At 47.6% G+C, this 24,977-nt stretch overlaps 1 protein-coding gene across 3 annotated transcripts in view; it reads right to left on the bottom strand.

The window, feature by feature from the left end:
• Positions 1 to 24,977, bottom strand: part of ZSWIM6 (zinc finger SWIM-type containing 6) — a 321,402-nt gene that overhangs the window by 41,568 nt on the left and 254,857 nt on the right. For all 3 annotated transcript variants that reach the window (XM_068155388.1, XM_068155387.1, XM_068155386.1), the window contains one exon: positions 23,872 to 24,007. In XM_068155388.1, coding sequence (XP_068011489.1) covers positions 23,872 to 24,007 — 136 coding nt within the window. The remainder of the gene's footprint in view (positions 1 to 23,871; positions 24,008 to 24,977) is intronic.

Genomic DNA, 24,977 nt, shown 5'->3' on the forward strand with positions numbered 1-24,977 from the left:
TAGAATGACTCATCAACACCTTCCTCCTGGTTGGGTGGTCTATAACAGACTCCAATCAGGATGTCTGCCCTGCCGGTCTTCCCTCTAATTCTTACCCACAAGCACTCAACCCGATCGTCCCTAATCTCCATCTCAATGGCATCTGGTGCCTCCCTGATGTACAGGGCCACCCCTCCACCCCTTCTTCCTTGCCTGTCTCTCCCGAAGAGCCTGTAGCCGTCAATTGCAGCGCTCCAGTCATGTGAGTCGTCCCACCACGTCTCTGTGATGGCAACTACATCATAACTTTCCTGCTGCAACAAGGCTTCCAGTTCCTCTTGTTTGTTGCCCATGCTTCGTGCATTAGTGTAGATGCACTTCAGCTGGGCTGCTGGTTTCACCTCTGGCTCTAGCTTATCACCCCCAGACTCCTGCCTGAGGGGACTAGTTTTAGCCCCTTCCCCCTTCAAAACTAGTTTAAAGCCCTGTCTATGAGACCTGCCAATGCCCTTCCCAGGATCTTTTTACCTTTGGGGGACAGGCCTTTCTCATATACTGTGACCTTTCCCCTCCTCTGGGACAGATGTACTCCATCTCTTGCCAGCTGACCTGGTGCAGTAGAAAGTTCTCCAAGATCGAAAAACCCAAAATTCTTTTGACAGCACCAGCGTCTAAGCCACTTGTTAACTATAGCTGCTGACCTGTTCCTTATGGTATTCCCTCCTGCAACTAAGGGTATTGATGAAAAAATTATTTGTGCACCTGACCCCTCAACCAGATCTCCCAGGGCCCTGAAGTCATTTTGATATCCCTTGGATTTTTGATTGCAACATCATTATTTCCTAACTGCATAACTAGTAAGGGATAGTAGTCAGAGGGCTGCACCAGGCTAGGCAGCCTTCTGGTAACATCTCTAACTCGGGCTCCCGGGAGACAACAAAGTTCCCTGTGAGTAGGGTCTGGCCAACACATGGGGCCCTCTGTTCTCCTCAGGAGGGAATCGCCAATAACAATTAGCCTCCTCTTTTTTTTGAGGGAGCAGGTCCTGATGCCAGGGGAAGGCTGCTTAACCTTAGGCTGCTTTGCCTTAGACTGTTTAACCTTAGGCTGTTTAGCCTCAGGGAAAACCCCAGATGGTGTGTCCTCCGGCATCAGGATCACCTCACCCTCGATCTCCAGTGCCCCATACCTGTTTTCCAAGAGCAGCGGGGAAGGTGAGGGGAGGCAAGGAGGTTTTACTTTGTGTCTTTTGGGAGGAACCTGCGTCCATTCCCCTCTGCTTTTTGGATAACCAGCCTCTGCTGGGGGAGCCTGCAGAGCCTGCTTACTCTGGTTCATCTCTTTTGTCCTCTGGTTCATCTGTTTCCTACATTCCCTTACATCTCTAAGACTAGCAACCTCGTCCTTCAGTCTGGCCACCAGGTTGAGCAGATAGTCAATCTGCTCACATGTTATGCAAGAGTTGCCCCCACTACCCTGCATCTCAAGAGCCAGGCTCCAGCACTCTCTACAGCCAGATACCTGGACAGCTACCTGCTTGTGTTCTACCTCAGTCTGGGTCGACACTGATTTTTTTAAGGAGTTTTTTGCTGCGAGTTACAACCATGCCTGTCCCTGGCCACAGCACCTACTGGACAAAAAAGTTAGAAAAAGTGCAGCGGCGCGTGAGAGCACGAGAGAATATGAGAGAAGACGAGCGAGCTTCCCTCCGAATGGAACCCCCACAAGTCGCGGCTGTGCCTTTTAAAACTTGCTGCTGCCACTGCTGAGATCACGAGCTGCAGGCACGTGAAAAGACGGCTCATCCAAGCCTCACAGCACTTGTAGGAATCTCCGTGGTCTTAGCGGTTCTCGTAGCCCAAGAAGCAGAGCAGCAAATGGCTGCCGGAGGCGGCTGGTTCCCACAAGTCCTGCACCCTGCTTTGGTTTTTGTTTTCAGAATGGGCATTAACCCACCACATTTTGTATCAGGAGTGTTTTGTACACTCTGGTGTGATGGCAAGAACAGCCAATCTGTATGAAAACTTTTGAGAAGTACCAAGGAATGCAAACTATCTAAATCTGGCATCAGCACAGTTCAAGATAGCAGTCCACATTTCTTAAGAGTGTCAAATATATTAAAAAATATATTAAAAAGCTGAACTCTCATCTGCCTTCTGAAGTGATGTCAAGAGAGCTATGTAGAACAGCCCTGATTATGCTGATGTCTCCTGTGATTTTATCAGATGGAAACAGACAACTCTTTCTTATACTGATCTCTTTGAGAAATAACCCCTTTCTCCAATGGCAGCTTCATGCCAAAAGATATCTGGAACTCCCCATGATTAACCAGACATTTAATAATTTGGATTTTTTCGTGCCTTGCTTTGTGGCAATGCCAGCGACGAGCAGTGTGAGCAATCTGGCAGTGCAGGCCTAGAGCCTGACATAGTGGTAGGTCATGCTCAGCATAAGTGCAGAAGCGGCGAGCAGTGCAGCAAAACAGTGCTGTGCCTGCAGCCTGTAACTAAAGGTGGGCACTGGTAGCTATAAACACAGAAAGTTATCTTGGAATAACAGGACTTGCACCTGCATCAAAAACCTCGCGTGTCATTAGTAGTTGGACCAATAATCTGTGGAATGTTTAAGGATGTTGCAAGGTCATTAGGAAGAAAATTAGGGAGGCAAAAGCACATTTGGAGCTTAAACTGGCCTCTACCAGAAGGAAAACAAAAACACCTTCTATAAATATATTAATAGGAAGAGAAAGGGCAAGGACAACCTCCACTCCTTGGTGGACACGGAAGGGAACGTTGTAACAAAGGATCAGGAAAAGGCAGAGGTACTTAACACCTTCTTTGCCTCAACTTTTGCTAGAAGGACAGAATGTCTTCCAGGCAGCTGGCCTGCAGAGCTAGCAGAAGGAGCCAGGGAGCAGCATAGCTTTCCTCTGTTCCAGAATGGGGTAGTCAGAGGTAGTATCAGTCAAGGTTGGAAGGGACCACAAGGATCATCTAGTTCCAACCCCCCTGCCATGGGCAGGGACACCCCACACTAGATCAGGCTGGACAGAGCCTCATCCAGCCTGGTCTTAAACACCTCCAGGGACGGGGCCTCAACCACCTCCCTGGACAACACATTCCAGGGCTTCACCACTCTCATGGTGAAGAACTTCCTCCTCACATCTAGCCTGAATCTCCCCACCTCCAGCTTCATTCCATTCCCCCTAGTCCTATCACTACCTGAGATCCTGAGAAGTCCCTCCCCAGCCTTCTTGTAGGCCCCCTTCAGATACTGGAAGGCCACAATTAGGTCACCTTGGAGCCTTCTCTTCTGCAGACTGAACAGCCCCAACTCCTTCAGTCTGTCCTCATAGGAGAGGTGCTCCAGCCCTCTGATCATCCTCGTGGCCCTTCTCTGGACACGTTCCAGCACCTCCACATCCCTCCTGTAATAGGGGCTCCAGAACTGGACACAGTACTCCAGGTGGGGTCTCACCAGAGCTGAGCAGCGGGGGAGGATCACCTCCCTCGACCTGCTGGCCACACTTCTCCTGATGCAGCTCAAGATCTGATTGGCTTTGCGGGCTGCAAGTGCACACTGAGAGCTTATGTTGAGCTTCTCATCCACCAGCACCCCCAAGTCTCTCTCCTCAGGGCTGCATTCCAGCCAGTCACTGTCCAGCCTGTATTTGTGCCTGGGATTGCCTCGACCCACATGCAGTACCCTGCACTTGGTCTTGTTGAACCTCATGAGGTTGGCTTGTGCCCACCTCTCCAGCCTGTCAAGGTCCCTCTGGATGGCCTCTCTTCCCTCCACCATGTCTGCTGCACCACACAGCTTGGTGTCATCAGCAAACTTGCTGAGGGTGCGCTCAATGCCACTCTCCATGTCACCCACAAAGGTGTTGAACAAGACAGGTCCCAGGACTGATCCCTGACGGACTCCGCTTGTCACTGGCCTCCACTGGGACATGGAGCCATTGACAGCCACGCTTTGGGTGCGGCCATCAAGCCAGTTCCTTATCCATCTAGTGGTCCACCCATCAAACCCATGTGTCACCAGTTTGGAGACCAGGATGTGGTGCCGGACAGTGTTGAAGGCTTTGCTCAGGTCCAGGTAAATGACATCAGTTGCTCGCCCTTCATCTATTAATTTTGTCACCTGTTCATAGAAGGCCACCAGGTTGGTCAGGCAGGATTCGCCCTTAGCGAAGCCATGCTGACAGCTCCCAATCACCTCTTCACTATTCTTCTGAGCGAGTAGTGACTCCAGGCGGATCTGCTCCATGATCTTTCCAGGCACAGAGGTGAGACTGACTGGCCTGTAGTTCCCTCGTTCCTCCTTCTTACCCTTTTTGAAAATGGGGGCAATGTTTCCCCTTTTCCAGTCTGTGGGGACTTCCCAAAACTGCCATTAATATACCTGTGGAAGTTCTTAGTGTTCCCTTTAACCTCCCTGGCTAGATTCAATTCGAACTCTGCTTTGACTTTCCTAACCAGGACTCTTGCTGCTCGGGCAGCTTCCTTATATTCCCCCTGTTCTACCTGTCCTTCCCTCCATTTCCTGTAGAGTTTCTTTTTAAGCGCTAGAGTGTCCAGTAGCTCCTTGCCCATCCAGGCAGGCCTCCTAGCATTTTTACCTGCTTTTCTCTTTGTTGGTATACAGAGCTCCTGGACACAGAGGAGGTGGTCCTTGAATACTGACCAGCTGTCCTGGGTCCCTCTTCCCTCCAGGGCTTTGTCCCATGACACTTTGGCTAGCAGATCCCTGAAGCAATCAAAGTCTGCACGCCTAAAGTCAAGGGTCGTATGATTAGAATACTTCCTCCTGATTGCCCTGAGGATATTAAATTGAGCTGCTTCATGGTCACTGCGGCCAAGGCTGTCTCTGAGCCTCACATTGCTTACCAGCCCTGCCCTTACTCAGCCGCTTCGATCCCCACAAGTCCATGGGACTGGATGGGGTCCATCCTAGGGTGCTGAGAGAGCTGGCAGATGAGATGGCCAAGCCGCTCTCCATCATTTTTCAACAGTCCTGTCTCACTGGAAAGCTCCCAGAAAACTGGAAGCTGGCCAACATTGTGCCCATCCAGAAAAAGGGCCGGTTGGATGAGCCAGGGAATTATAGGCCTGTCAGCCTGACCTCAGTGCCAGGCAAGATCATGGAACAGGTCATCCTGAGTGCAATCACACAGCACTTACAGGATGGCCAAGGGATCAGGCCCAGCCAGCATGGATTTAGGAAGGGCAGGTCCTGCCTGGCCAACCTGATCTCCTTCTACGAGCAGGTGACCCACCTGGTGGATGTGGGGAGGCCTGTGGATGTAGTCTACCTGGACTTCAGCAAGGCCTTTGACACCGTCCCCCACAGCAAACTGCTGGCCAAGCTGTCAGCCCATGGCTTGGATGGGAGCACACTGCGTTGGGTTAGGAACTGGCTGGAGGGCCGAGCCCAGAGAGTGGTGGTGAATGGTGCCACATCCAGCTGGCAGCCAGTCACTAGTGGTGTGCCCCAAGGATCACAGCTGGGCCATGAGTTCCTGTGGCCGGTTGACGTTGCCCCCTTAAGAAAGGGAATATGGTGGACGGAAGTTGGTAAACGGAAGGAATAGTCTAAACTAATTTCATTGGACGAGTGGGAGGAAGCACCTTCTGAGCTGGGACTATACTGGGCACTCCGGCACCTTATCTTCAGTCTTGCTTCCGCCTTTCCATGGTGCAGCAGCTCTGCAGCTAACTCTGTGCTGGGCTTTCTGCCAAGGCCTCGGCCTTGAAAACAAGATACCAGGCCTGTATATTAACTCTTTTCCAATTAACACAAAACTGCTTTTAACTTCTTTCTTTCACTCTCTCTCTCTTCTAACCTAATCTGGGGAAAGGGGGGAGAGAGGGGGAAGAGGAGGTGGGGAACCCCCTCTCTGCCGAGGGGGTTACTCTCATTTCTGTGTTACTCTGTTGTATATCTTTGTATATATTGTAGATATTGTAAATTTGTAAATATCCCCCTGCATTCCCTACATTGCTTTGTAAATATAGCTCCACTGCTTTGCTAATTCAGCTTGCGAGTTTTTTTTTCCCTTTCCCTTCAATTTTTTTTCCCTTTTACTTTACAAGGGGGAAGGGAGGAGGCTTCTTGGTCTTACACCTTCCAAACCCACCACAGTTCCTTAACATCTTTATTGATGATCTGGATGAGGGCATTGCGTCCATCATCAGTAAATTTACTGACGACACCAATCTGGGGGCAGGAGTTGATCTGCTGGAGGGTAGAGAGGCTTTGCAGAGAGACCTCGACAGGCTGGACAGATGGGCAGAGTCCAACGGCATGAGATTTAACACATCCAAGTGCCGGGTTCTGCACATTGGCCACAGCAACCCCATGCAGTGCTACAGGCTGGGGTCAGAGTGGCTGGAGATCGGCCAGGCTGAGAGGGACCTGGGGGTGCTGGTTGATGGTAGGCTGAACATGAGCCTGCAGTGTGCCCAGGTAGCCAAGAGGGCCAATGGCATCCTGGCCTGCATCAGGAACAGTGTGGCCAGCAGGACCAGGGAGGTCATTCTGCCCCTTTACACTGCACTGGTTAGGCCACACCTCGAGTACTGTGTCCAGTTCTGGGCCTCTCAGTTTAGGAAGGAGGTTGACTTGCTGGAGCGTGTCCAGAGAAGGACAACGAAGTTGGTGAGGGGCTTGGAACACAAGCCCTATGAGGAGAGTCTGAGGGAGCTGGGGCTGCTTAGCCTGGAGAGGAGGAGACTCAGGGGTGACCTTATTGCTCTCTACAACTACCTGAGGTGTTCAGGAGGATACTTGATGGGGTGCTTGGTGCCATGGGTTAGGTGTTTAGGTGGGTTGGATTGGCTGATGGGTTGGATGCGATGATCTTGAAGGTCTCTTCCAACCTGGTCTCGTCTCGTCTCGTCTCTTCTCTTCTCTTCTCGTCTCTTCTCTTCTCTTCTCTTCTCTTCTCTTCTCTTCTCTTCTCTTCTCTTCTCTTCTCTTCTCTTCTCTTCTCTTCTCTTCTCTTCTCTTCTCTTCTCTTCTCTTCTCTTCTCTTCTCTTCTCTTCTCTTCTCTAATAGTGCGATGTGTGGGCACTCGTGGGAACCAATGAAGCTATGCCTACTATGCTCTCCAAGTTTATATAAGTTGTAGAATTTCCCTTGTTATGCACTTTCCCTTCTTCATCTTTGCTGTACTTTACTGTGCTATACTCATTATGCTCGCACTATAGTCCTACATACTGGAATAATAAAGGAAAAATATTTGATCATATTATTTGTCTGTATTGACTCCAGTCTGTGTCACCGATATGTGGCGCCCGAACACTCGTGAACTTGGGATCCTCGGACTACGATGCTGCTTGACTCAGTGTAAGAAGTACGTTCCAAGCGATATGGAAAGCCTGTCGAACCAGCACTGCCCTGGTACTGACAAAATAAGCAGCGCGTGCTCAGAAAAGGAAGCAAATCTCACCAGGGCCCGGTGAGGGGCCGGGGACATGCACGGAGAAGCACTCCATGTAAAAGAAGAGGCTGTGCTAAACGCCCTCCAAACTATCCTCTCCATGAGACCTTATTGCTCTCTACAACTACCTGAAGGGGGGTTGTAAACAGGCAGAGGTTGGTCTCTTCTCCCAGGCAGCCAGCACCAGAACAAGAGGACACAGTCTCAGGCTGCGCCAGGGGAAGTTCAGGCTGGAGGTCAGGAGGAAGTTTTACACAGAGAGAGTGACTGCCCATTGGAATGGACTGCCTGGGGAGGTGGTGGAATCGCCATCACTGGTGGTGTTCAGGAGGAGACTTGACAGGGTGCTTGGTTGCATGGGTTAGTTGTTTAGGTGGTGTTGGATGATAGGTTGGACGCGATGATCTTGAAGGTCTCTTCCAACCTGGTCTGGTCTATTCTATTCTATTCTATTCTATTCTATTCTATTCTATTCTATTCTATTCTATTCTATTCCTGATGATTCTGGGATTTTGAAAGGGCTATTAGCCTGGTCCCGGAATCATGATTTTATCCCTACGGCAGCCGACGCTTTCACTTCCGAAGCATGGGACAAAATTGCAGCCCAGCTGTGGGATGAGGTGCTAAATACTTAAAAAGAAGCTTTTCGCTATAGCACCGTGTGGCGAACTGTCACATGCACTGCAATCGATAAAAGCAGAGCAATCTACTCTCGATTCAGCTGCTGTGGCATTGGTTCTAACCCAGACAAAAAAGGGATACTTGGAAGGCTCCGCACCCTCCGCCCCTCCTCCTCTCTCCCTACACATCGTCTGCCGCTCTGTCAGCATCCTTGTCACAATTTCAATTACCCACTATTCCTCCTTCTACACGAATCGTGTCTCTCTGATTACCGTTCTTTTCAGCAAAAAAATCTGTTGCTGCTGCTGCTACGTCATTAGTATCACAGTATCATAGTATCACTAAGGTTGGAAGAGACCTCGAGGATCATTGAGTCCAACCAGGCTGGCCATCTACCCCAGCGGCTCATCTTCCGGCACATTGGCACAGCCTGTTCCTGCACCTTCAAGAGTTCTGTCTTGAAGTAGGTCCAGCCCTCCTGGACCCCTTTGTTTTTAAGGGCTGTTTCTCAAGGTACCTTCTGAGTTAGTTACTTGAGTAACCTGAAGTCCACCTTCTGGAAGTCCAGAGTAGAGGTTTTGTTGATGCCCCTCTTAGCTAGATGGCCTCGACAGCATTCTTATCATACATTTGAACATTCTCAAGAGTTTATCAGTAACACACTTTTGTCGTCTCAATCTATTTCCTAAATTTCTAATCATAAGCAGCAATATCCATGGTCACTCTTCATATTTCTTAGACTTCTACCCTAACATCCACTATTAGACACTCTCAAGGGCAATAAAGTAACCATTGGCATGACCTGATAGTAGCTATATTTTGTTCTTATGCATGTCCTCCTTCTTAGCCCTTTGGACACAGGATTATTTTATCCCCAATTAGCTTTCTGGAGAAACTGACTCTGGAATATGCACCTCCAAATCACTAGGATGCAACCTATCTGATGAAGCTAAATGCTACTTATGTGGATTGTGTGCCCTTCAATCACTGTGCTATAATTCTTGATAATAATGGCCAGGAAAATCCAATTTTTAATAAAATTTAGATTAATTTTATTTTTTAATCTGGAATTGATTGCACTTACTATTCAGTTGTGGCTATTCTTTGTCAACCATCATTTACCACAAGTTCTTGACAGCAACCAGACAATTCATAGTATCATAGAATCAGTGAAGGTTGGAAGAGGCCACAAGGACCATCTAGTTACAACCCCCCTGCCATGGGCAGGGACACCCCACACTAGATCAGGCTGGCCAGAGCCTCATCCAGCCTGGGCTTAAACACCTCCAGGGATGGTACCCCAACCACCTCCGTGGACAACCCATTCCAGGGTTTCACCACTCTCATGGTGAAGAACCACCTCCTCACATCCAGCCTGAATCTCCCCACCTCCAGCTACATTCCATTTCTTCTGAGCCAGTAGTGCCTCCAGAGGGATCTGCTCCATGATCTTTCCGGGCACAGAGGTGAGACTGACTGGCCTGTAGTTCCCTGGTTCCTCCTTCTTACCCTTTTTGAAAATGGGGGTTTGTGACCGGTTGAGGCTGTCCCCTTAAGAAAGGCAATATGGTGGACGGATGTTGGTAAATGAAAAGATGGATCTAAACTAATTTCATTGGTAGATTGGGAGGAAGCACCTTCTGAACTGGGAGTGCAGGAGGGTATCCTGGGCATTCCGGCACTTTTATCTTCAGGGAAGCTTCAGGGAAGATTGAACGCTACAACGGTTTGTTGAAGACCACTCTTAAAGCCATGGGGGGTGGATCTTTGAAAAATTGGGAAAAACATTTAGCACAAGCAACCTGGCTGGTAAATAGTACAGGTTCAGTGAACCGAGCTGGACCTGCACATTCAGACTTGCTACGGAAAGTAGAAGGTGTTAGAGAATAGAATCTGTTAGGTAAATGCGTTTGGGTATTTTCACCCTCAGGAGAGGCTAAACCTGTCTGAGGGGAGGTTTCAGCTGAAGGTCCTGGTCACACTTATTGGGTAATGCAAGAGAATGGTGAAATTCAGTGTATTCCACAAAGAAATTTAACTTTAGCTGAAAGAGGTTAATTTCAGACTGTTGTATAGCTACATCGCGTCCAAAGGAAGAATCAACAAGAAAAATTCACGGTGCACGAACCCTGAGACCCCTGAGAGCCCTGAGTCAACTAAGAGAGCCTGAGATTCCATGTTTCCCTTTTCTTAGCTTCGTCGGCGAAGAAATGAACTGTTTTCCATTTTTCTCATTTTCTGATTTTCTTGGACTTTTGAATCATCTACATCTGAGCATAGCCGGAATGGACTATGAACTTTACTCACGAACTGTAAATGTCGTCTTGGATTGGATGGGCAGTATGAACAGCCAATGAAATTGTTTAGAAGGGGTGGACTGTGACCGGTTGAGGGTGTCCCCTTATAGTTTCATAGTTTCATTCAGGGTTGGAAGGGACCACAAGGATCATCTAGTTCCAACCCCCCTGCCATGGGCAGGGACACACTACACTAGATCAGGCTGGACAGAGCCTCATCCAGCCTGGTCTTAAACACCTCCAGGGACGGGGCCTCAACCACCTCCCTGGACAACACATTCCAGGGTTTCACCACTCCTCCTCACATCTAGCCTGAATCTCCCCACCTCCAGCTTCATTCTATTCCCCCTAGTCCTATCACTACCTGAGATCCTGAGAAGTCCTTCCCCAGCCTTCCTGTAGGCCCCCTTCAGATATTGGAAGGCCACAATTAGGTCACCTTGGAGCCTTCTCTTCTGCAGACTGAACAGCCCCAACTCCTTCAGTCTGTCCTCATAGGATAGGTGCTCCAGCCCTCTGATCATCCTCGTGGCCCTTCTCTGGACACGTTCCAGCACCTCCACATCCCTCCTGTAATAGGGGCTCCATAACTGGACACAGTACTCCAGGTGGGGTCTCACCAGGGCTGAGTAGAGGGGGAGGATCACCTCCCTCGACCTGCTAGCCACACTTCTCCTGATGCAGCCCAGGATCTGATTGGCTTTGTGGGCTGCAAGTGCACATTGAGAGCTCATGTTGAGCTTTTTATCCACCAGCACCCCCAAGTCTCTCTCCTCTGGACTACTTTCCAGCCAGTCACTGCCCAGCCTGGATTTGTGCCTGGGATTGCCTCGACCCACATGCAGTACCCTGCACTTGGTCTTGTTGAACCTCATGGGGTTGGCGTGTGCCCACCTCTCCAGCCTGTCAAGGTCCCTCTGGATGGCCTCCCTTCCCTCCACCGTATCTGCTGCACCACACAGCTTGGTGTCATCAGCAAACTTGCTAAGAGAGCGCTCAATGCCGCTCTCCATGACACCCACAAAGATGCTGAACAAGACAGGTCCCAGGACTGATCCCTGAGGGATCTGCTTGTCACTGGCCTCCACTGGGACATGGGCCCATTGACAGCCACTCTTTGGGTGTGGCCATCAAGCCAGTTCCTTATCCATCTAGTGGTCCACCCATCAAACCCATGTGTCACCAGTTTGGAGACCAGGATGTGGTGCGGAACAGTGTTGAAGGCTTTGCTCAGGTCCAGGTAAATGACATCAGTTGCTCGCCCCTCATCTATTAATTTTGTCACCTGCTCATAGAAGGCCACCAGGTTGGTCAGGCAGGATTTGCCCTTGGCAAAGCCATGCTGACTGTTCCCAATCACCTCTTCACTATTCTTTTGAGCGAGTAGTGACTCCAGGAGGATCTGCTCCATGATCTTTCCAGGCACAGAGGTGAGACTGACTGGCCTGTAGTTCCCTCGTTCCTCCTTCTTGCCCTTTTTGAAAATGGGGGCAATGTTTCCCCTTTTCCAGTCTGTGGGGACTTCACCAGATTGCCATGACTTTTGAAATATAATAGAGAGGGGTTTAGCAACCTCCTCTGCCAGTTCTCTCAGTACCCGTGGGTGTATCCCCTCGGGTCCCATGGACTTGAACACTTTCAGGTTCTTCAGGTGATCACGAACCTGATCTGCACTTACCATGGGCAGTTCTTCCTCCCCGTCACTGGCATTGTCTTCCATAACATCAGGAGTGTGGCTAGAGGCCCTTGCAGTGAAGACTGAGGTAAAGAAGTTATTGAGTACCTTAGCCTTTTCCTCATCACTTGTGGCCATGTCACCATTTTCCTTTCTGAGGGGGCCCACACCTTCCCTAGTCTTCTTCTTCCCATTAATATACCTGTGGAAGTTCTTAGTGTTCCCTTTAATCTCCCTGGCTAGATTCAATTCAAACTCTGCTTTGACTTTCCTAACCAGGACTCTTGCTGCTCGGGCAGCTTCCTTATATTCCCCCTGTTCTACCTGTGCTTCTCTCCACTTCCTGTAGAGTTTCCTTTTAAGTAATAGTGTGTCCAGTAGCTCCTTGCCCATCCAGGCAGGCCTCCTAGCATTCTTACCTGCTTTTCTCTTTGTTGGTATACAGAGCTCCTGGAGACAGAGGAGGTGGTCCTTGAATACTGACCAGCTGTCCTGGGTCCCTCTTCCCTCCAGGGCTTTGTCCCACGACACTTTCGCTATGAGATCCCTGAAGCGATCAAAATCTGCACGCCTAAAGTCTAGGGTCGTAAGCTTGGAATACTTCCTCCTGATTGCCCTAAGGATACTAAATTCAACTGCTTCATGGTCACTGCAGCCAAGGCCGTCTATGAGCCTCACATTGCTTACCAGCCCTTCCCTGTTGGTGAGAACAAGGTCCAGCATAGCACCATTTCTTGTTGGTTCCTCTACCATTTGGAGGAGGAAGTTGTCTTCTATGCAGTCCAGGAACATCCTGGATTGCTGGTGCCTTGCTGTGTTGTCCCCCCAGCAGATGTCCGGGTGGTTGAAATCACCCATGAGGACCAGGGCTTGTGACCTGGAAGCCGCTTCTATTTGCCTATGGAGGGCCTCATCTGCTTGGATCTGCTGGTCAGGTGGCCTGTAGGAGACCCCCACAGTAATATCTCCTTCCCCTGTCCTGCCTTTAATTTTAACCCATACACTCTGAACTAGCTCACCATCCCTCCCCAGTTGGAGCTCCACTGATTCCAACTGGCTATTGACATAGAGGGCAACACCTCCTCCTCTCCTTCCCTGCCTATCCTTCCTAAAGTCTTTATACCCACCTGTCCCTACATTCCAGTCATGGGATTCATCCCACCAAGTTTCAGTAACAGCCACTATGTCGTGGCATCCCAGCAGCACAGTGGCCCTTCACTCATCCTGTTTGTTGCCCAAGCTGCGCGCATTCGCATAGAAGCACTTCAGCTGGGCTGGCCCTGTCCTCCTCTTGTGCCAATTCCCCTCGGTTTCCACAGAATGTCCTGGTGGATCATTCGTGGCTTGCCTCAGGGCAGCAAGTTGAGAGCCCTTACCAGCTCTCCTTCTCTCTGCTGCTGGTGAGCTGCCCCTCTGTTTGTCACCAGCCAGCAGGAGACTATTAACCCCTTCCCCCTTCAAATCTAGTTTAAAGCCCTATCAATGAGCCCTGCCAATTCCTGCCCCAGGATTCTTATCCCCCTCTGGGACAAGTGTGTCCCATAAGTTGTTTTCAGCTCAGGTGCCTTGAAAACCAATCCATGATTGTGGAACCCAAAGCCTTGTCGATGGCACCAGCCCCAGAGCCATGTATTGATCTGTCGGCCCTTCCTCATTGTACCCTCATCCATTGCTGACGTTAGAGGGATGGCAGAGAACACGACTTGAGCCCCTGATCCCTTTAGCATTTGCCCTAAGGTTCTGAAGTCTTTTTTAATAGATTGTGAGCCTCTCATTGTTACATCGTCACTGCCCACCTGAAAGACCAGAAGTGGGTAGTAGTCTGAAGGACTCACGAGGTTGGGAATTCTATCTACAACGTCTTTTACTTGGGCACCAGGGAGGCAGCTGACCGCTCTATGAAATGGGTCTGGTCTGCATATTGGGCCCTCTGTTCCCCTCAGTAGGGAGTCTCCTATGACGATGACCCTGCGAGGTTTCTTTTCTGGGTAAGTTTTGATGGCTGGCCTGAGGCAACCTGTCATTGGTGCAGCTTCTGACCTTCTTGAGTCCTCGACCTTACCAATGACCTGTTCCTCCTGCAGAGTCTCATCCCTGTTCTGTAACTGCACTGGAGGCAGCATGCTGCTCACAGGAGCAGACTTCCTTTGTTTGCATTTCTTCCGTCGGGCAGAGACCTGTTCCCATTGGCCCTGCTCATGTGGGTTACTACAGGGAGGTTGAGAATCTTGCTTCTGGGAAGGTATCAAACTCCCTGTTCCCCTAAGTGTTACCCCCTGTTCTGGTTTAGAAGAGCTTACATTATGGGAATCGTCAATTTTCTGCTCGCCATCTCTTCTAGCTCTTAGCCTTTCCACCTCTTCTTTTAGTTTGACCACCATGCTCATCAGATCACTGACCTGCTCACACCTGAAACAGGAGCTGCTCCCTCCATCCTCCATATCGAGTGCCAGGCTCCAGCACTCACTGCAGCCACCTACCTGAACATCTGCATGCTTGTGTGTGGTCTCTGTTTGGGTGCCCACTGTCCTTCTGTTAGCCTTTGCTCTAGTGGTGACCATCTTGCAGTAACCACCCTCTCCTTAAGAAAGGCAATATGGTGGACGGATATTGGTAAATGAAAAGATGGATCTAAACTAATTTCATTGGTAGATTGGGAGGAAGCACCTTCTGAACTGGGAGTGCAGGAGGGTATCCTGGGCATTCCGGCACTTTTATCTTCAGTCTTGCTTCCGCTCATCCTTAGGGCAGCAGCTCTCTGTTCTGGGCTTTCGGCCAAGGATTGACCTTGAAACTGATAAGCTGCAAGGCCTGTATTAACTGCTTTCCAATTAACACATAACTGCTTCTAACTTTTTTCTCTTTTCTCTCTCTTTCTAACCCGCTCTGAGGAAAGGGGGAGAGAGGGGGAAGCGGAGGTGGGGAACCCCCTCAGCAGAGGGGGGGAATTCTCATTTCTGTGCTACTTTGTTGTATATTTTTGTATATATTGTAAATATTGTAAAATGTGTATATATTTCCCCTGCGTTTCCCTGCTTTGTAAATATACAGCACCCATTGCTTTGCTAATTCAGCTGTGAGTTTTTTTTCCTTTCCCTTCAATTTTTCTTTCCCTTTACTTTACAGAGAGGAGGGAGGAGGCTTTTTGGCCTTACCCTTCCAACCCTACGACAGGGTTCAGATAAGACCAGTTTCTTCCCTGCGCTTTTTGTGGACAACATAGATTTATTGGTGATCATTTAGACCCTTGGAACTTCCATCAGATGGCCCTTCTCAGCCACAATCTAGTCTGTCCTGAGATAAGGCTAACATACACTGAGCACTCCCTGAGAAACATCTTTTTCCCTGATTACTGAAGACGAATGGAATGCAAGTCAGGTATTTTGTTGTCTTACGACATACTCCATTTCAATCCCAACATTCATTCAGAAGTGTGCAAGACTGCTTAGTTAGGAAGTACAATAAAAAAAAAACCTGGCTAAGGCCACACCATATGATTTCAAATCTGTCATTGAGAGTTAATTTATAAAGAAGGCTGGTGGAACAGATAGTCCTATCATTTGCTAAGTAACAGATGAACCTAAGTCTGCTGGTGAGACACCTCTTTCCTCACTTCCTCACCCCTACCTTTAAGGAAAGGACAGCTACTGAATACTCTAGCTGAATGTTGTGGTGTAAAAAGGAAAGCAAAGACAATTCTAAATGGATTTCATTGGTAGATCAGTAGGAATGTAACTTTAAAGATTTTACTCTCAGTTCAGTCTGTTCAGCTGTTTCTGTCTGTGCAGCTGCTTTCTTTCTACTGTTCTTGGCTGTGCTGACCTTGGAATTCTGAGATAAGGAAATTAACTTGTTTTTTTTCCTTTAAAGGCTGCTTTGAACTAACAAAATTTCCCCTTATATATATTTTCTTTCTTTAATCCTTTTTGGGAAAAGGAGAGGAAGGGGGAAAAGGAGTTTTGATCTGTATTACTTTCTTTGCTGTGTATTTTTGTATTGTGGTGAAGGCACATTATGCCCAGATATTGAATCTTGTCTCAGCATGTGGACAAGTCCCCCCTCCTTCAGGAGGAAGACAAAAGAAAGGACATTAGTCAGGCCAGCATGCACTCAGAGCATGCAGTGCTCGTGCAGATACCAAGTATGGGCATAATCCTAGCTTCACGCTTTCTATAGGCTGAAGCCAGTTGTTTCTGAGAGTGCCCATTGGTCGAACCCAGCCTCGAGGAATCTATAAGTATCACCCCAGTTGGTAAACAAGTTGCCCCCTCTTTCACTTTGTCTCTGTGCTTGCTCGAGAGAACAACTCTCGAGCCATAGCCTCTGCCATTGAGTTTATTATTGTTAGCTTCTGTCATACATGCACGCATACTGAAAGCCTCTGCATCGTGAGAAGCAATTGTGAGGATCATCTCCAGAGGGAGGACCTTCACTGAGCCCGAGAAGCCAGCATCACTACAGCCAGTCGTACTGACTGGGAGAGTCCACTGTGCCACCGGAGGACTGGACCAACCCCCGAGGGTAAGATCTGCCCAGTTGCCGGGGAGAAAGGACTTGATCGAGACTGAGTCCACATATGCCTAGTCCCTGCCATTGCGGGAGAGGAGCCGCCACATGTGCCGCTCTGAGCCCTGTGAACCTCAGGGAAGACTAAAGCACTATTCGTGCCTATACTGTACCAAACCCAGGACCACTCCGAGCGTCCCGCTATTCCTTTAAGCTCAGTAAAGGAGAATCCGCATCTTAACGCAGCCACATTCTTTCCCTGAGTCTGCTTACATCAGCCCCAAAATCGCCATAGCTGGGCCAATCCCATATAGCTTTTCCTGCTTCAGTGTCCTCCGAGCCCACCTACCAGCAACCGTCGCCCCGCCCTGTCGTGCGAGTTGACTCTGAGGGCCAACCCCAAGGGGGTTACTCCGTGACCAGAACCGATCCCTATTGTCTGGAGGGAATCGACTGAGTCCTGAAGGGAACCTGCTTCTGAGCTAAGCCTAGGTTCCATTCTTCTCTCTCCACTGCTGTGGAGAGAGGAGACAGTAACCCAATGCCACTGTCCAACTCGACCAGGAACCAGTCCAGTGACAGTAGTCTGCCGGACCCCCACCTTGCTACAAACAACAGCTACAGAGTATCTTCCATGTGCTTTCCATCCGCTAGCATTCAGTTCAAAGTATCCATGTCTAGCAGTATCACAGTATCACAGTATCTCCAAGGTTGGAAGAGACCTCGAGGATCATCGAGTCCAACCTGTCACCACACACCCATGACTAGACCATGGCACCAAGTGCCACATCCAATCTCCTCTTGAACACCTCCAGGGATGGTAACTCCACCACCTCCCCGGGCAGCACATTCCAGTGACTAATGACTCTCTTGGTGAAGAACTTTCTCCTCACCTCGAGCCTAAACTTCCCCTGGAGCAGCTTGAGACTGTGTCCCCTTGTTCTGGTGCTGGTTGCCTGGGAGAAGAGACCAACCCCTTCCTGGCTACAACCACCTTTCAAAGTAAGCGCTGACGCATAGAGAGCCCAGAGAGTGGTGGTCAATTGTGCCACATCCAGCTGGCGGCCAGTCACTAGTGGTGTGCCCCAAGGATCAGTGCTGGGCCCCATACTCTTTAACATCTTTATTGATGATCTGGATGAGGGCATTGAGTCCATCATCAGTAAATTTGCTGACGACACCAAGCTGGGGGCAGGAGTTGATCTGCTGGAGGGTAGAGAGGCTCTGCAGAGGGACCTCGACAGGCTGGACAGATGGGCAGAATCCAACGGCATGAGATTTAACACATCCAAGTGCCGGGTTCTGCACATTGGCCACAACAACCCCATGCAGTGCTACAGGCTGGGGTCAGAGTGGCTGGAGAGCAGCCAGGCAGAGAGGGACCTGGGGGTGCTGGTTGATGGCAGGCTGAACATGAGCCTGCAGTGTGCCCAGGCAGCCAAGAGGGCCAATGGCATCCTGGCCGGCATCAGGAACAGTGTGGCCAGCAGGAGCAGGGAGGTCATTCTGCCCCTGTATACTGCACTGGTTAGGCCACACCTCGAGTACTGTGTCCAGTTCTGGGCCCCTCAGTTTAGGAAGGATGTTGACTTGCTGGAACGAGTCCAGAGAAGAGCAACAAAGTTGGTGAGGGGTTTGGATCACAAGCCCTATGAGGAAAGACTGAGGGAGCTGGGGTTGCTCAGCCTTGAGAAGAGGAGACTCAGGGGTGACCTTATCACTCTCTACAACTACCTGAAGGGAGGTTGTAGACAGGCGGATGATGGTCTCTTCTCCCAGGCACCCAGTACCAGAACAAGAGGACACAGTCTCAGGCTGTGCCAGGGGAGGTTCAGGTTGGATGTTAGGAAGAAGTTCTATACAGAAAGAGTGATTGCGCTATGGAATGGGCTGCCCGGGGAGGTGGTGGAGTCGCCGTCATTGAAGGTGTTCAGGAGGAGACTTGGTGGGGTACTTGGTGCCATGGGTTAGCTGTTTGGGTGGGTTGGATTGGTTGATGGGTTGGACACGATGATCTTGAAGGTCTCTTCCAACCTGGTTTGGTTTATTCTAATAAAGGTTTATTGTAATTATAATACTGCTGTATATAGCCAGAAGCCACCCGCGTCCCGCCGAGTCGACATCTAGTGGCCAAGCAGTGGAACTGCACTCTTCGTTATATAAATATAGAAATGGTCTATAGATAGTTCAATTAAGTTCTAATCATAACATTAATCCACTTATGGAATGTATTTCACTAGCATGCACTAGAATATGTATATAAGTTAGCAATTCATGGGTTATTAATATTTTGATAATTAATAACATTATTTTAATAATTCATATTTCATATTAATACATTTAATAACCTCTTCACAACATGTATATATAGTAAATACTGTATATTATGTATATCTATAACCTGCCTTTCATCTTGCTTGTAAATATAGCATTTCCTTTACTTCTCCGACTGAGCTAGCTGTGGTTTCTTTTCTTTGTGGGGGGGGGCGAGCTAGGCCTTCTCTCACCACCACATCCTACTATGGTTGGCCATTTCACTGATCAAATGAGACAATTGGAGGATAGCATGACACGTGTTTCTTTGGTTTCAGCCATTGAAACTCTGTCTGGTGAGATAAAGAGCTGCATGAAAGAGCTGAAGTACAAATTTAGAATTTCCATATCCAAATTGACACAAGGAAGTAATTCCGATTCTTCCTCCAGATGGATACAAGTTTCATCTGTGAGGAAAAGACATCCTCCAAGGAAGTCATTCCAAAACAGATTAAACCAAAACAGACCACCGAGGAAATCACATGGGAGCATTTGGATAACTCTGCATGATCAATTTGGTGAGGACATGAATAGATGGGATGGTCAACCAACTTCTAATCTTTTCAGGAGACTGAGGGAATTGCAAAGTGGCAGAACCCGAGGTAGCAATATCAGAAGAGTAGCTGTTACTTCCACAGTTTCCCAGGAAAATTCTAATAGCTCCAACAGTGGCCCCAGTTCTAATACTGAACAGTGTGCTCAATGCACATGTGGGCATGTTCCCCATAACTAGGGGTGCCCTGCCTCCCGCCAGGGGGAGGAGAGGGATAATGGGATAAAAGAATCTATTGGGATGTGTACATCCAGTGGCCTGGCACTTCACAGTTTCAGACGTACAGGGCCTTGGTTGACACAGGAGCTCAGTGCACCATAACGCCATCAAACTATCAGGGATCGGAGCTTATAACTGTTGTAGGAGTCACTGGTAGACCTCAAGAGTTAACTAAGGTACAGGTTGATATAAGTTTAACTGGTAAACAGCGGAAGAAGCATACTGTTGTGACAGGACCTGACATACCTTGTATTTTAGGAATTGATTTTCTGAGAGAAGGGCGTTTCAAAAACCCTAGGGTTTACAAATGGGCTTTTGGAGTAGCATCTGAAGAAGTTGGTGGACACAAATTGAAGCTGTCTGTTAGACCTGAGCTTTCTGATGAATCTGCAGTTGTGGGACAATGCAAGATACAGGACATTAAATTGCCAGTTGCTTCTCAGACTGTGCATCACAGACAATACAGAACCAACCGTGACTCTTTGTTGCCCATTCAGAATCTGATTCGTCAGTTGGAGAGTCAGAAAGTCGTCAGCAAAACTCAGTCACCTTTCAACAGTCCAGTGTGGCCTGTGCAAAAGCAGAATGGAGACTGGTGTCTGACAGTCGACTTCCGTGCCCTGAATGAAGTGACATCACCTATGAGTGCAGGAGTACCAGACATGATGGAACTGCAATATGAGCAGGAATCCAAAGAGGCCAAATGGTATGCTACCATAGACATTGCTAATGCTTTCTTCTCTCTTCCTATAGCAGAGGAATGCAGGTCACAGTTTGCTTTCACCTGGAGTGAAATACCTGGAGAGGAATCCAGTACACGTTCAACAGATTGCCAATGGGCTGGATCCACAGCTCAAGCATCTGCAATGCAGCGATCCACGATGCTCTGGAGAAAGGCGGTGCTCCAGAACACATCCAGTTCTTCAATTATATCATCGTCTGGGGTAAAACTGCTGAAGAAGTCTTCGAGAAAGGTAACAAAATCATTGACATTCTCCTGAATGCTGGTTTTGCCATCAAGCGAGACAAGGTGAAAGGACCTACCACAAAGATTCAGTTTCTGGGAGTGTGGTGGCAGGACGGACGCCAACACATTCCAGTGGATGTGGTAAACAGTCTCTACCATGGCAAATCCCACCAACAAGCAGGAGACTCTGCGTTTCTTGGGGATGGTGGGATTTTGGAGACTGCACATTCCTGGATACAGTCAGATTGTGAAACCTCTGTATGATGTGACTCGAAAGAGAAACCATTTCCACTGGGGACCTGAACAACAAGCAGCCTTTGACCAAATAAAGCAGGAGGTGATTCAAGCAATGGGTCTGGGACTTGTCCGAGATGGTCCAGACATTAAGAACATTTTGTACACACTGCAAGTGACAATGGTCCAACCTGGTGCTTGTGGCAAAGAGCTCCAGGTGAGACACGAGGAGGTTCAGTGGCAAATTATACTCCAACAGAGAAAGAGATTCTAGCTGCCTATGAAGGAGTAAAAGCAGCTTCTGAAGTAATTGGAACTGAATCACAACTTCTCTTAGCTCTCAAATTACCAGTTTTGAATTGGATGTTCAAAGCCAAAGGCTCCACACCACATCATGCCACAGACTCAACATGGTCTAAGTGGATGGCTCTGATAACACAGAGAGCTCGAATGGGAAATCTTGAGAGACCTGGTCTAGTGGAGATCTCAAGTTGGCCTGAAGGTACCAACTATGCTAAACCTCCAGAGGAGAAAGTAACTCGTGCTGAGGAAGCTCCTCCTTACAATAACCTTTCTGATGATGAAAAGAAATATACTTTGTTCACAGACGGTTCCTGTCGTCTTGTTGGAAACGAGGGAAGGTGGAAGTCTGCAGTGTGGAGTCCAACACGCCGAGTTGCAGAGGCGAAAGATGGAGAAGGAGAATCCAGTCAATTTGCAGAGGTGAAAGCTGTCCAACTAGCTCTCGACGTAGCTGAACGTGAGAGATGGCCAAAGCTTTATCTCTACACCGACTCATGGATGGTAGCCAATGCTCTATGGGGTTGGCTAAAGAACTGGAAGAAGAATGGTTGGCAGAGGAAAGGAAAGCCTATTTGGGCAGCCGACCTGTGGCAGGACATTGCTGATCGAATCGAGAGAATTCCAGTGAAGGTGAGACACATTGATGCTCACATTCCTAAGAGCAAAGCTACTGAAGAACAGCAACACAACCATCAGGCAGATCTAGCTGCAAGAGTTTCTCAAGTAGACATGGACTCTGATCTTGATCTTGACTGGAAACACTGATGTGAGATACTCTTAGTTCGGTGGGCTCATGATTCGTCAGGACATCAAGGCAGAGATGCAACATACCAATGGGCTCGTGACAGATCCATAGACATTTCCATGGATGCTATCACACAAGTCATCCATGACTGTGACATTTGCGCTGCTATTAAGCAGGCAAAGAGAATTAAGCCCTTGTGGTATGGTGACAGATGGTCCAAGTACAAGTATGGTGAAGCTTGGCAGATTGACTATATCACTCTACCATGTTCTCGTTCTGGAAAGCAATATGTGCTTACTATGGTAGAGGCAAACACTGGATGGTTGGAAACTTATCCAGTTCCTCATGCAACTGCATGCATCACCATTCTTGTTCTGGAGAGACAGATCCTGTGGAGACACGGAACTCCAGAGAGGATTGAGTCAGACAACGAAACTCATTTTAAGAACAACCTTGTCAAGAACTGGGCCAAAGAGCATGGCATTGAGTGGATATTCCACATCCCCTACTATGCACCAGCTTCAGGGAAGATTGAACGCTACAACGGTTTGTTGAAGACCACTCTTAAAGCCATGGGGAGTGGATCTTTGAAAAACTGGGAAAAACATTTAGGACAGGCAACCTGGCTGGTGAATAGTAGAGGTTCAGTGAACCGAGCTGGACCTGCACACTCAGATTTTCTACGGAAAGTAGGTGATAGAGTTCCTGTTATTAGAGAAAAGAATCTGTTAGGTAAAACTGTTGGGGTATTTTCACCCTCAGGAGAGGCTAAACCTCTCCGAGAGGTGGTTTCAGCTGGCGGTCCTGGTCACACTTATTGGGTAATGCAAGAGAATGTTGAAATTCAGTGTATTCCACATAGAAATGTAACTTTAGCTGAGAGAGTTTAATTTCAGTGTTGTACAGATACATCGCACCCAAATGAAGAATCCATAAGAAATCAACGGTGCACGAACCCTGAGAACCCTGAGAGCCCTGAGTGAACTGAGAGTGCCTCATCCCTTTTCTTTGCTTAATCTGCAAAGAAACGAACTGTTTTCCATTTTCTTGTTTCCTGATTTTCTTGGACTTCTGAATCATGTGCATCTGACGATAGCCAGAATGGACTATGAACTTCACTTACAAATTGTAGATATATTTTTAGATTGGATGGACAGTATGATCAGCCAATGGAATTGTTTAGAAGGGGTTGATTGTGACAGTTTTAGGCTGTACCTTCAAGGAAAGGACAGCTACTGAATACTCTAGCTGAATGTTGTGGTGTAAAAAGGAAAGCAAAGATAATTCTTAATGGATTTCATTGGTAGATCAGTAGGAATGTAAATTTAAGGATTTCAGTCTCAGTTCAGTCTGTTTAGCTGTTTCTGTCTGTGCAGCTGCTTTCTTTCTTCCGTTCTTGGCAGTGCTGACCTTGGAATTCTGAGATAAGAAAACTAACTTTTTTTTTTCCCTTACGAGCTGCTTTGATCTAACAAAATTTCCCTTAATATCTATTTTCTCTCTTTAATCCTTTTTGGGAAAAAGAGAGGAAGGGGGAAAAAGGGTTTTGGCAGGGAACCCTGCTCCGGAGGGAGTTTCTGTGTTACATTCTTTCCAATATATTTTTGTATGTACTGTAAAGACTGTATATTTTGTATGTATTCATTGCATTTTGTTCTGCTTGTAAAATATGGCCTTTTTCATGCGCTGCTCCAACTGAGTTAGCTGTGGTTTATTGTGGTGGGAGGATTGAACTTTTCTCACTACCACAACACAAAATCACATGCCCTAAGAGTAGAATTCTAGAAGGATTTGTAACATACAATGTTTTTACGGTTGTAGATAAACAGTAATCGTACATTTATAAATTAGTATACTGTAGTATACTCATCAGACATCATCAATTGCTTTTACGGATAACAGAACCAAAGTAATTTCCCCTTAAATGGAACAGTGCTTCTTTTAGAAAAAAAGACTAGGTCTTGATTACCTAGCTTTCCCCCCTTTTCCAAACCACTGACTTGTGAATACATACCACATGGCTCTCAGTGCAGTTTTGTATGCCAATTCAGCATCATGAGGTAGCAGTGAGGTGAAAAGATACTTGGCAAATGTGTGCATTGGAACACTCTCTCGATGGATGATTTCACCTAAACCACTATATGGTCCGGCTGTAGGAAAGAGAAATAGAATGTCAGTCTTTACAGACTGTTAAAACTCAACTTCTGGACCTTTAAAAACATTCACTATACCTTGAGTTACAATTGGTATTCAGAGACAGTTTGTTGTACAAAAGATAATGTTACATTGATATTTTTGTGAAATATATTTCAAGTATATTAAATACTATATATTCTTTGAGATAACAAGACAGACTGCAAATTGTATAGTATTAAGCACACTACTAGTACACATACAAATGACAGAATGGTCCCAGGGCTGCATGGGGCTCATTCAGTAAGTCAACAGTATACAAAAGTAGAAGGTGATAATCCTAGTTTTGCCTCTCTGTAGTTATATTATGCACATGAATCCCTATGCATCCTCTGTTGGTGCATAACTGCTTTACCACAGATCCACGAGAGAAAAAAAAAGAAAAAAGCCCAAAAATAGCTACAGTGGAAAAACATGTATCTTTAATTGAAGTTACATGACCAATCACTACAGCAGCACCTGATCCCTAATAATATCTCACTTGCCATTAGGCATTTAAATAATCCTTTGGTCTGAACTTGGTCTCCAGAGAAGAGTAGGTCAGATCTTGCACCAAAGCTGCTTTTGTTAGTTCATTATAGCCACGTGATCTTAAACACTGTATTTCTTGTGGGGAAATTATTCCCATTGTTGGGGCAATGGATTTTGATTAAGATTAAATAGGTGACAGTGTCTCTCAATCATTTAAAACGAAGTTGAAAGCCATGAAAATCCAGATGGCATTTCCTCAATGAAAGAAGCCATTTCATGTATGTTTGCCAGTTGATCCTGTCAGACACTCAGTTGGTACACAAAGAACACAACACAGCATTTATATGAAAATATATTCTGCCATTAACTTAGCAGTAAGGCAAATATTAGAACAGTTCTTGCAACACATTCTTATGTTCAAATGGTATCTACATACCGCATGCATTAATAGCATAG

The sequence above is a fragment of the Melanerpes formicivorus genome, unplaced genomic scaffold (assembly GCF_026170545.1).
Source record: "Melanerpes formicivorus ecotype bairdi unplaced genomic scaffold, bMelFor1.0.p_v2 SCAF_31, whole genome shotgun sequence".
Classification (NCBI taxonomy): domain Eukaryota; kingdom Metazoa; phylum Chordata; class Aves; order Piciformes; family Picidae; genus Melanerpes; species Melanerpes formicivorus.